The sequence below is a fragment of the Prionailurus bengalensis genome, chromosome C1, assembly GCF_016509475.1.
Source record: "Prionailurus bengalensis isolate Pbe53 chromosome C1, Fcat_Pben_1.1_paternal_pri, whole genome shotgun sequence".
Classification (NCBI taxonomy): domain Eukaryota; kingdom Metazoa; phylum Chordata; class Mammalia; order Carnivora; family Felidae; genus Prionailurus; species Prionailurus bengalensis.
In genome coordinates, this window is record NC_057345.1 from 51,702,453 (window position 1) to 51,716,055 (window position 13,603).

A 13,603-nucleotide genomic window follows, 5' to 3' on the forward strand; every position below is an offset into this window, starting at 1 on the left:
AATTGTGTCAGATGCTAAAATTCTCAAGTTGACCTATTTTCATATCATTATGGAACATTTACATGAATCTGTGTATTTGTTTACAATGTCTTGATATCCCTATTAAAAGGTATTCTAACATTAAAAAATCTCAAAAAACAGGCTTAATTGAACTTTCATAGAAATAACTAACTGAATTCTAAACCTTGTGCTAGCTTATGTATGTCTTTTTCAGTGGCACATTTTTCTTCCCTTCTGCAAGTGTTCGAAATGCATGCCATTTTTGACACACTTCTTTTCTTCTGTGGAATGGCACTAATATCATATACGGTGGAGATTTGGTAAACTGTAAATAAAGCTTTGGGGGGTGGAAAGGACCATTTTCATAGGATAGACTAAAGCACTGTTCCAAAGCATATTTATAATTTTGAGAAAAGTTAAATGGCAAATTTTAATTTAAGTAATATCTTGTATATACTGAAGTCCATCAAATAAAACTAAATTAATCCTAAAGAACTTTTAAAATTACAGACATTCCACTGCCCTTCTCCCAAAAAGATGTCATTTCGAAAAATGGATCCTAGCTGTACAATAGGATTTTACTGTCGAAATGTTCAGGACTTCAAACGAGCTTCTGAAGAAATCACTAAGGTACTTTTATTTAAAATATTATATTTGTAAATGACCTAATTTTTATTAGAGATAGCCTATCAGAGGACAGAAATCTGTAAATTATTCTTTTGTAAAATTTCCCCTTGAATGTTAATATTATCAGGAATATTGTGAACCAGAAAGTAAAACTACTTGGGGACTCCTAGCCTTTGAGACTAATAAAACCAATTGGCTGAAAGTATCAATTGCCCCACTAGGTGGCACTGTTGAAATAAAAATCCCATCCCAAACTGTAGCCATGTGCAAGCAATTAGGTTATATTTTATTTGAAGAGGATTTTAAAAGGGCAATACCTTAGGGGGTAGAAAAAAATTAATGAAGTATTTGATCAAGCCAAATTGTGCATTATTTCTTGTTAGTCCAAGTGCTTCTTTGATTTTTTTTAAAGAGAAATGGTATTTTTGGATTTCTCAGAACTGCTTTATTAAATGAGCTGTGTTGTTACCTTCCAATAAGCTTGTCTAATCTGATCTATTCTACTTATAGGGTCTTTGAAATAGGTTTATTTAACTCCTTCTCATTACCTTTAAACTTTAGCTTTTTTTTTTTTTTTTCTTTTGGTCCTTGAGTACTGCTAAAACATAGAACCTTAAGGTCTGTCTATATTTAGTACTTTAGAAAATAAAAAAGATTACTTACTTACTTAGGAAGCAAGCATAACTGGATGGCTGTCTTTATTAGTATCAGTAGTTATAGGCTATAATTTTATGGTAAACAAAACCAATATTAGAATCATTTTTGGAAATTTTTAACTTGAGCTCAGGTATAGTAATACCTCATTATTGCTTTAACTTCCAGTTAGTTTTATTCTGGAAAATGGACACAGTGGGCTGAAATGTGATCTTTACAATGTAAAAACATAATGAAAAAGTTAAATAAGAAGTTTCATATAAGCGAAGAGTAGTTTACTTGACTTGCCATGTAAAAGAGGAAAATTAACAGGTACATGACAGAAAAGTGAATGAGAACAGAAAATGAGACACAGGGGAACTTTACTTCTCATTTCTCAGAACTGTTGTCTTTTCATTCTCCTTTTTTAACCCAGAAGGCCAAGTGAATGTAACAAAATGTTTCTCCATTTTCCCCCTCTTTCATTACTTGAAGTTAGTATATACACTTGTATATTTTTGTTTGACAGTTCTGTCTTTATAAAGTACCATGTAAAATATGTGCTAAAATACACCAATCCAGGTGATATTGTAATAGAGATTGAGGTTGACCATCATTTCCCATTAGAAAGTTGTGTTTTTGTTTCCACTAGTTTGTTTTCTATCCAGGTGAAATTAAGTACGTTTAGAACAGTAAAAGTCTACTCCTGGACTAGAAACAAACCGAATTATTATTACCAAAGTGAAAAAACAAGATTCACAAATGAATTACATGTTGATATTCTCTGATTAAAACTGATACTTTTTGTGGTTTATATACACATACATACCTATTCATATCTATATTATGGTTTTTACATGGGAAAATACTTAGAAATTATTGCTCATGATGCATCAGAGTAATTATGCAATATTAAAGCAAAGGGAAGCAATATTGAAATATCATGTGGAAGTACTGAGAATTTTGGTAGAGTCCACTAACTTTCTTTTAATAACAAGGTTGTTTCTTAAGTTAATAGTTTTTTGTAGTAGTGTCAAAAACTCTTGGTCGATTAATAACCTGATCATTTACTTTTGCTTGGAAGGTTGCAAGTTAAGTAGTTTTCCTTCTCTTCTTAAAAACTGAACTTGGTGTTTTTTTTGTTACACTGTTATTTTTTTCTCTTTAAAAATTAAAACAATTTAAATTATTTGATTCAATACAGGATATAATGTCAGTTGTCTCATTTTGAAAATGAAGCTAGGTAGCCTAGATTCTCATGTTTAATTTGTAATGCGGTATGAATATTCTAATGCCTTATACTACATGATTTTTAAAATGTTAATAAAAATTGTGAAATTAATTCACTGTTTAGCAGGGCTCAGCCCAGCAAGTATCTGTAACTACCATGTTGAAAGGATAATATGACCAAGCCATAATCCCTGCTTTTGAACAGGTCTAAGGCTTCTGCCCTCAAATAGCATTTATAGGCCAGGAGAGAGAGAATAAGACAGGTAGACATACATTACATTGAATATGATAAGCACACATACAGAACTAGAAATAAATTGATAGCAGAAGGAAGGATGTTGAAATGAGAGCAATGTCACATCCCAGTCACAGTTCTTTACTGTGATGGTGATATTTAATTTGGGCCTTAAAGTGTAGGCTTAATTTCTAATGGCTTATTAAGTAGAAGGAAGGGTGCTTCAAGAAGAGGAAATAACAGGAGGAAAGGTATTGGAAAAGGAAAATGTAGAGCTCTTCTAGAGAATGGCAAATAGTCCAATTTGTTAGGTGCCAAGGGTACACGTAGGGTAGGATTTCTGTCTTCTGACTGCCTAAATTAGGATCCTATATGGCTTGGGAGTCTCCAGTTCTAGCAAGCCTTCCAAGTAGTCTTGTACACCAAATTTGAGAACCACTGGTGTTAAGACAGTACAACCCAAAGTGTATACGTGATGTTTTTAGGTAGCACCAGGGTAAATTATCTTAATATTTATATGTTTATTTATAATCATATTAGAAAAATATAACTGGCATTTTAAACATGGTTTCCTATTAATTAGTGATTTGTAAAAGGCTACTTAAGTTAAAAACTATGAAAAGAAAAATAATCACTAATTATAACAGAGATGGCATACATAACAAAAATAATGAAGGAGGCATATATATGTTCAAGGCTTGAGAAACACTGCTACAGGAAATAGCAAAGGATGAGGCTAGAAAAAGAGGTTGGAATAATACCATGGAGAGTCCTGAATGCCAGGCTGAGGTTTGTACTTCAGCAGTATGTTGATTTTATTGGTTTTTTAAATTTCAAGCATACAGAAATACAGAGAATAACTTAATAAATACCCATGTGCTACCATTGAGCTTAAGGGGAAAAAACCCATATATAGTTGAATTGTATTAACTTTCCACAATCTTATTCCCTTCCTTCCTTCCCAGTGGTAATTACTATCCTAAATTAATATATAATACTCATACTTTATATATCCATAAACAATATATTTTGCTTTATATGTTATTAAACTTATCATTAATGGTATGTTTATATAAAAATGTATAGATCCTGCAACTTGCTTTTTCATTTAATAGTGACTTAGAGATTATATCTATATGTCTTGGTGTTGCTTATTCCTAATTGCTGAGTAGTAGTTTTATTCAAACTGTCTTTTGTTGATGGTCATCTAGCTTGTTTCAATTTTTAATTACAAATAATGTTTATAAGAATATTCTTGTCCATATCTCTTCATGTATGTGTACTACTTTAACTGGAATTATGTTAAGATACTCTAGATATGCTGGAGTGGAATTGCTGCGTCACAGGGTATGCATATTTTTAGATTTGTTAGATATTGTCAAATGCTCTCCAAAGTTATCATACCAACAGTATATGAAAATTTCCAATGCTCCATATTACCACTTGATATTGTACAACTTTTACATTTTTAACCAATCTCATGTATATACATAGTATCTCTTTGTAGCTTTAATTTGTATTTCTCTGATTAATAGTCAAACTGAATGTCTTATCAAAGTTTATTGGTCCATTGGTTCCTCTTTTGTGAATTTCTTACTCATTTCCTTTCTCTAATTCTCTATAAAGCTATTTGATTTGAAGGAAATCAAATCAAATTTATAATTCTGGATACTATCACTTGTTGGCTCAATGTGTTACAGATATATTCTCCTAGGCTACTGTTTTCACTTGTCAATGATATCTTTAATTTTAGTCAAATTAGTAAATCTCTTTCATTATGGGTTTTGAATTTTCTATCAAAGAAATGTGTAATAACCAAAGTCATAAACATATTTTTTATATTCTCCTACATTTCTTCTTCTTTTTTTTAATGTTTATCTTGATAGAGAGAGAGCTAGCAGGCAAGGGGCAGAGAGAGAGGGAGAATTCCAAGCAGGCTCTGAGCTGTCAGCACAGAGCCCGACATGAGGCTCAAACTCACAAACCATGAGATCATGATCTGAGCCAAAACTAAGAGTTGGCCTCTTAACCAACTGAGCCACCCAGGAGCCCCACATTCTCCTACATTTCTTCCAAAAGTATTAAAAGTTTTATGTTTCACATTTAGAACTTGTATATATCTTATGTATCTTTTTTTTTTTAAAAAAACATGGATAATTGGTTCCAGCATTCTTAATTAAAAGACTTGCTTTGTAGTGCCTTCTTCAAAGACTTGAAGACAGAGCTGTAGGATGGGAGAGGAAACAACTATTTTGAGAGAGTTTGTGAAAGTAGAATCTATAAGACCAAGCAGCCACTGGGACTTGAGGGCAAGTGAAAGAGAGAGTCCAAAAACAAGTCTGCTTTACAGACTTAACAGACACTTAAATAAGTGTCTAGGAGAAAAAATTAATTGCTGTTAATATGGTAATTCATTTAGTCAACAAGAGATTTGAGTGCTCTCACTTCTACCACTCCACCAAAACTCCTCTCAGGGTCGCTGATGCCCCCCACATTGCTAAGTCCATGGGTCATATCTTAGTCTTCATCCCACCTATCCTAACATTTGTATCTGTCATAGCTGAACACCCATTGCACCTTTATACACCCTCTTTATTTGGCTTCTACAACCACTATCTTGGCTTTTCTCATTCTTCACTAGTTTTTCCTTCTCAGTGTGCCTTTGTCTGCTCTTCTTCCCAGTCTCTTCATGTTGGAGCACTGCAGGACTTAGTCTTTAGTTCTCATGTCTTTATCTTAGTGATCTCATCTAGTCATATAGCTTTATCAATTATAAGTCAGTTAAGACCAAGATCATATCTTTAGTTCCCACCTCTTTCCATTCATAAATTGTATATGTCCAGCTGCCATTCAGCATCCCTTGTGTTGTCTCATGCACATATCCAAAATCAAATTCCTGATCTTTCTTTTCAAACCTATTCTTTTTTTTTTTTTAATGTTTATTTATTTTTGAGAGAGAGAAAGCATGAGTGAAGGAGGGGCAGAGGGAGGGAGAGAGACAGAATTCCAAGCAGGTTCTGTGCTGTCAGCGCAGAGCCCGATGTGGGGCTCCATCTAATGAACGATGAGATCATGACTTGAGCTGAAATCAAGAGTCAGATGCTTAACTGATTGAGCCACCCAGGCACCCCCCTTTTCAAGCTGTTCTGCTCATAATTTTCCTCATCTCATTTAAGGGCAAATTTATCCTTCTATCTGCTGAGGCCAAAAGCCTTGGAGTTATCCTTACCTCCTTCCTATCTCTCCTATCCTAGAACCAATTATATGTTTAATATATATCTAGAATCAGACCACTTTTCATACCTCTACTGCTACTATAATGGTCAATGGCCTAATTTGTTTCTAAGCCCCCTTCCCCCGAACCTGTTCTCAACTCAGCAGTCTTGCTGATGTTTTTAAAACTTAAAGCATACTACTCTTCTCCTCAGAAACCCGCACTGACTTTCCATTTCACTTACAAGTAAAACAGTTCTTACCATATCCTCCAAGGCCTCAGATGATGTGTGTCTCCATGCCCCACCCTCTTACCCTAACCCCTCTTGTCTTACTCTGCCTTCTTTCATTCTGCTTTAGCCATGTTGGCTTCCTTGCAGATGTCTAACCTAATAGGCAGGCTCCTATCTTAGTGCCTTTGCAATGGACTGTAATGCTTTTTCCCTCATATCTGCAGGACTGATTCCCTTGCTTCCTTTAAGTCTTGGCTCAGATGTCTCCTTAATGAGCCTTAATCTGACCACCTTATTTAAACAGTTTTCCCTACCATTCCCTCTTACCTTGTCATTTTATTTTTTTCAAGGCACTTACTACTTTCTAATACACTATATAATTTACCTGTTGTATTATTACTTATTATATAGATGTATTATATTATATATTTACCTATTATATTTATTATTATCTGTCTTCCCCAGTGGAATATAAACCTCACAAGGGCAGGAATGTTTTGCCTGTTTAGGTCACTGATGTATCCCAAACCTTTTAGAACAGTGCCTGGCCCATAGTAAGTATTCACTGAGTTTGCTGAATGACCATCTAGAATCGGGTTTGCAATGGTGAACAAGAAAGTTGTAACTCCTGGTTTCATGAACTGATAGTCAAAGTGGACAAAATAGACATTAAACCTACAAATAAATGCATAACAAAAATTTTAAATTCCGTTAAAAATACAGTTTATAGGCAAGAAAAATAGGAAACACAATTTAATTTGGGGAGTGAAAAAACATGTTATACGATATACTCATTGTATTTTCCTTAAGGTTCAGATAAAAGTTTTATTTGGTCTATGAAATCTGCCCTGTTTGAATCTACCACACAATTAATAAAAATCAGCAAGAGAATAGTAAGGGTCTTCCTACTATAATGAACTTGTTAGAGTTTCATGACTTGCTTTAAGAATGCTTCAAAACCTTGAATTGAGAGATGAAATGAGCAATAGAGTTTGGCATGATAGAGACAGCAGAATTTCAGATAGAGTTAGGAGTATCTTTTATTTCATTGAAATGGTCAATCATGGAATCTCTGTGGATAAGGAGGCAAATGGACTAGAAGAATTGAGAGAGGTGGAAAATTTTAAAGTCAGGTGAATTTGATGAAGATACACTGGGAGTGCATCTAAAACAATCCCTCTTGGGGCACCTGGGTGGCTCAGTCAGTTAAGCATCTGATTTTAGCTCAGGTCATGACCTTATGGCTTGTGAGTGTAAGCCCTGTGTTGGGCTGTGTGCTGACAGCTCAAAGTCTGGATCCTACTTCAGATTCTGTGTCTCTGTCTCTTTCTGTCCCTCACTGGCTCGTGCTCTGTCTCTCACTCTCTCTCAAAACTAAATAAACATTAAAAATTTTTTTAATGTAAAAAAAATAAAAATAAAAAAATACAAACCAACCATCCCTCTTTCATCTTCCACTTCTTTAGACTTCAGCATCTCTATGGCATAGTTCTATTTAATCCTGTCTCTGACAATCCCCTCCCTCCCTGTCTCTAAGTAGTTAATCATGTTGTTAAAATCTTTCATGTCCTTTTTGTTCCTGCAGAGTATGTAAGATATGTGATAAAAGTTTCCAACTGTAATCGTGGGTCTGTCTCCTTTAAGTTCTGTTGCTTTTTGTTTTACATATTTTGAGGCTATGTTATTAGTTACATACAAATTTAATATTGTTAGGTCTCACTGAATTAACTCTTTTATAATTATATGACCCTCTATGTCTAGTAATATTTTTTCCTTAAAGTCTATTTTTGTGCTTTGTCATATATTTTAATCCTACATATATTTTAAACTCCACAAAGCATTTTGTTTTAATCAATATTACCCTTTCTGATGACCTTCATTCTTTCATGTTATTTTGTTTCTTTCTGGGATCATTTTGCTTCTCTCTGAAGAATTTCCATTACTGTTTCTTCTAGTGTTGTTTGCTGGTGATAAATTCTCTCAGTTTTTGTTTGTTGATTATAACTTTATTATGTCTTCATTAAAAAACTGAAATAAAAGCAGTCATACAGAAAAGTTGTAAATATGGTTCAAATAACTTTTTTCTGACCCACTTGAGAATTAGTTGCCAACATGATGCCCCATAACCCTTGAAAAATTGAGTGTGCAATTCCTAAAGACAACTATCAAAATCAGGAAAGTAGCATTGTACATTATTACCATATAATTCTCAGAAACTATTCATGTTTTGCTAACTGTCCCAGTAATGCTCTGTATAGTAAAAGGCTCCAGTTCAGAATAATGTGTTGCATTTATATATACTGAATTTTTAAAAATCTAGAATAGTTCCTCATCTTTCCTTGACTTTCACATGACCTTGATTGTTTTCAAAGATTATGGGCACTTTTGTTTTTGGCTTTATTTTTACAAGATACTTTTGATAATTTTATAGATTATCCCCTCAATTTGTGTTTGCCTGATGTTTCCTCAGGATTTTTCAGATCATGCATCTTTGTCAGGTGTATCACAGAAGTGATTCTGTGTGTTCTTACTGCATCCTAGTGGTTCGCACATTATTTCTATTTGTCTTTTTACTGATGATGTTAACTTTGATCAGTTGATTAATATCTGCCAGGTTCCAGTCTGGCTTCCACATACTCAGTAGACCAGGATGACTTCTCTGACCCTGGCATGGATGCCTGTTTTGTCCAGCTGCATCTAGTGGCTTTAGAAATGACTTGTTTGGGAGGGGAAGGAATGATGAAGAGGTTGCCTTCATTATTGAAAAATATTTTTGCTGCACAGAATTCTATTTTAGCAGTCTTTTGTTCAGTACCTTAAAGATATTTATTCCATTGTGTTCTGGCATTTCTTTCTTTTTTTTTTTTATTTTTTTTTTTTATTTAAGTTTTGAGTTATTTTGAGAGAGAGAGAGAGAACAGGGGAGTGGTAGAGAAAGAGAGAGAGAAAATCCTATGTAGGCTCCGCATTGTCAGCATGGAGCCTGATGCGGGGCTTAACTCACAAACTTGGACCTGAGCCAAAACCAGCTGAGCCACCCAGGCGCCCCCTGGCTTCTGTCACTTCTTGATATACATCCCCTAAGATTTTTACTTCTCAGGATTTTCTTTTTCTTGGTTGCTTTCAGCTGCTTTCTAAAAGTTGCTTTATCTATTTTTTTTTTCCATTTCTTAATGATTGTTGTTGGTGGCATGGTTAATCTCATCATGGCCTTCTAAATAATTATATTTATAAAATACTTGTTTTAATTCTTTCCAAGTTGTAAAATATAACTATAAATAAACAAATCCATTTTAAAAATCCTAACATAAAATTAGTTTTATTTCATTGGAGTTTTATCATGAGTACTCTGTATAGAAAGGAACATGGCATTACAGTTTTATCTTAAATCCATCCAAAGAAATTTTACACTAGTAAATTATAGAAGTAAAATAAACCAAATGAAAAGAATTTGGTTACTCTCTAAATGGCAGCTGCACTACTCTGGTTGTTCAGTCTAAAAACTTGGAATCATCCTGAATCCCTTGCTCTGTCTCACACACCCTTGCTCTGTCTCACCCTTGCCCAATCCAGCAAATTCTATCATCTTTCCTTTACAATATATTTAGAATTTGGTTATTTCTCACCATTACCATTATTACCCTGGTCCATGAGCATATCTTCCTTGGGATTACTGCAGTGTCTTCTTAACTGATCTCCCTTGCTTTGTCTATACAGTATCTTTTCCAAACAGCAGCCTGAGTGATTTTGTTAAAATGTAACTAACATTGAAAAAAATTAAAAAAAAAAAAGTAACTAACATTGTGTCACTTTTTTTACTCAAAATCCCTTGCTTTCTAACTCATTCAGAGCAAAAGCCCTCAACTCTTCCAGTGACCTGTTAGGCCTTCTATAAGTGGAAACTCCCTCTACCTGCCTTACTTCTCTAATCTCTCCCTCCACCTCTCTCAAGTCCAGCCCCACTGGCCTCTTGAAAATGCTAGGTGTCCTGTTTCAAGGGTTCTGCTTGTTTTCCTGTGCCTGCAATTCTCTTCCTGCAGATATCCTCATGGTTCCCTCCTTCACTTCTTTCAGGTCTTTACTCACCTGTCACCTTCTTAGCCCTTTCCTGGCTACCCTTTCTTTATGTAATTGTTACTTCCCTCTTTCCTTATTTTTCTCCTTAGCATGTTAATTTAAGTGTACACACACACACACACACACACACACACACTGATATACCATCTATAAACACTTTATGCATATTTAATTTATTTACCACCTTTCTACTTTACTGGACTGTAATCTCAGGAGTATTTGCTGTTTTTGTATATTATTGTTTCCCCAGTGCCTAGAAATTGCCTGTCATATTGGAGGAATATATAAATAGTTGTTGGATGAAGGAATGAATTAAAGAGATTTTGTTTTAAGTTTGTTTTATAAATTAGCAAGGAGCTCAGTAATTGAATTATAGTAAATCCAGTATATTTTCACATATTTCTTCTGTTGTTGTATTCTCTTCTTTTTAATGGATGTATTATCTCTTATCCCCAAGGAAATTAATTATAGTAATTTTGAAATTCTTCTGCTTCTTTTGCTGTTTCTGTTTCCTTCTGGATCCTTGTTTTTGTTTCAGCTTTAATCTTACAGTTTTCCTTTGGATGCCTTCCCTTAAATAACTGCTATGTGTTTATACTTAAGAGTGAGGCACTAAAGAGGTGAGAAGTTCGGTGTGTTTGAGCATGGCTTGTTAGCTGATGATTTTCATAGTAGGGTGATCAGGTGATAAGCTTGCCTTTTAGTTGGGTGACCTCCAAGTGTTAGTAAGGGCTAATCTTTTCTCTAGAGTTGCTTCATTGTTTTCAGAGGGGAGTTCTGTCATCTCCCTGTGGAATGCATGTTGCTTGCTGGTGCTCCAGTACCGAGATGTGAAGGATACTGAAAACCCTGTAGTTTAATATTCTAGAGTCTCACTTAATTCTTTAGCTTTTAGTCATCACTGTGCCTGGTGTACTAAAAAGGCCATATCTTTATTCAGTTTTTCCAAAGAATAAGCCTTTATTTGGCTATGCGTAGGATGCCTAGTGTGGAGCAGAGAAGGGGGTTGTGAAGAGGGACCTGAGAATTGAGTCTATATATAGGCTTTCAGTGAGTTTCCTTGTTTTCAGTTTTGTGTCTCACCTTTATTTTTGTGCCTTTATATAATCTTCCTCTCCGAGTTCTGTGGGGTGAAATTGCTCACTTTGATAAATATCCTGCCATCACATCTCTATCCCCCTGAAATTAGATACCTCCTCTGCTCTGCTGATGTAGATTATTGTTATCTCACATCCCCCATTCTTCCTCCTTTTACTTGCTTTCAGTCTAAAGATAATTATAAAGAAAATACTCTTATTTAATGATAACCTTACTACATGATAGTACTGATGCTTGAGACCAAAAAGTCTCAAATAAAAATATGAGTATTAGGAAGTTAATCGTTTGATTGTGGAATGGATGTCAACACAGGAAAAAATATTTACAAGTGGCTAGTTGTCCTCTAGCTACAGAACAAAATTTATATTACACCATTGAATCCTAGATATCTAAGAGATCTTAGAGGTTATTCAATCCAGAGCTAACATTTGTGGAGTCCTTACCATATGTTTGATACTTGATATACATGATCTCATCTAACCAACACAAAGCTGAGGGAGGGTACTGTTATTCCCTGTATACATGAGGAATCTTATGTCAGTAATCTTCACAAAGGCCAAAACTAATAAATGGTAGTGCTGAGATTCAAACCTCAGACAGTTTAACTTAAGAATACATGCTTATAAGCACTATTCTATACAGTTTCCTATTTATACATCAGTCCACAGGTTCCACACAGTTGACTCGCTAGTCCTCATTTCAGCTAATAGTGAGCTAATAATTTCTTTGGAAGTCTTTTTAATTTTTGGACAGACCTCTGTTGTTAAAAAAGCATTTCTTATATTGAGTTAGAATCATTCTCTATGTGACTTTTACTTTTTCATCTCACAAAGTAAGGGAGTAAGTTTGCTTCCTCTTCTAGAACACACACTCCCATTTTCTCCAATGGTACACAATTTCTCATACCCATTGCTATTTTGGTAAATGTCTTTTTGTAAACACCTTAGAGTGTGAGATTTATGTTGATGATTCTATTTCCTTTCCTTCTAGTTCTGTATTCTCCAAGTGAAATCTGCAGGATATTTTTCTTTCATAGGTCCTTTTTACTTCTGGGATTTAATGATAAGAACTCTGATTTCTTTGAAAATCTTCAGGGACTTATTATTTAATTGAGAAGACATGAAAGGGATATTAAGGATAAATGACTACAAAAATATATTTGGTAAATGCCAGAAAACTAATATTATGATAATAACGACAATAATAGCCAACATATTAGAGGCCAGGTAATCTTCTGAGTACTTTACATATGTTAACTGATTCAATCGTCTGATAACAACTTTGTGACATAGATGTTATCAATACTGACATTTTGTAGCAAAGGAAAATGAGTCCATCTAGTTAAGCAACTTGCCCAGTTCAGATAGTTTGAAAGTACTAGCCAGGTTCTGAGCAGAGACTAAGTTCCATAGTCCATGTTTGTAATCTTTGTGCTATATGAGACAATTCTGTAGTACTTTAGAGAAAGGTATAATCACTTCAGACTGAGGTTCTTGGCAGTGGAACTTGGGCTGGAACTTTGAGGACTGATTTTCTATGGTCAGAAAGGAAGCATGAAGGATGGCTACATCATGAGCAAAAACAGTACAGTAGAATGTTATAGGATGTTTATGGTAGAATATTATGAGGTAGAATGTTTAATGTGACTAACAAGGGCCTGGGTGATCTCGCTCTTGTATACCAATCTGTCTTCCTCTTTTCCCCTACCCTTGACCCATTCTAGCCTTCTTTCTATTCTTCCAATGTGCTGAGTGTACTGGCATCCTAGTCCTTCGTATGAGCCGATTTTTCTACCTGGAGTGCTCTTCTACTAGAACTCTTACATGTGACTTGTTATTGTCATTTGTGTCTTGACATAACCTTTTCTGACCACACAATCTACAGAAGCCTTCAAATGCTACCTTACCACATTACCCTGTTTTATTTTTATCATGGTTCTCCTCTTGAATGGTATATAAGCACCATTAGTTACCTGTTCAATATCCACCTTTTTTTTTTCCTGCTAAGAGAAACCTGATTTTATTTGGGGTAACAGCGTACCTACTTAAACTTGGTCTCCCTTCTATTTAAGCACAGTTTGCCCGGTGAAATACAAGCAGGTGTGTGCTGGGAAGTTTCTGGGAAGATTTCTGCTCTTCTGATGAAATGGTAGATATAGATGTGGTTCTGTCACTCCCCCTTATGTCTACCCATCCCTGCCTTGAATGTGAATTCAACACCTGGGATTTCAGCAGTACTTTGTGCTCACTAGGGAAAG

General features: G+C 34.8%; 1 protein-coding gene across 3 annotated transcripts in view; it reads left to right on the plus strand.

The window, feature by feature from the left end:
* The window catches only part of ATG4C (autophagy related 4C cysteine peptidase), a 91,894-nt gene that overhangs the window by 69,804 nt on the left and 8,487 nt on the right, over positions 1–13,603 (plus strand). For 2 of the 3 annotated variants that reach the window (XM_043575156.1, XM_043575157.1), the window contains one exon: positions 511–630. The exons of the other annotated variant lie outside the window; for it this stretch is intronic. In XM_043575156.1, the coding sequence (XP_043431091.1) occupies positions 511–630 (120 nt within the window). The remainder of the gene's footprint in view (positions 1–510; positions 631–13,603) is intronic. 3 annotated transcript variants of the gene reach the window in all.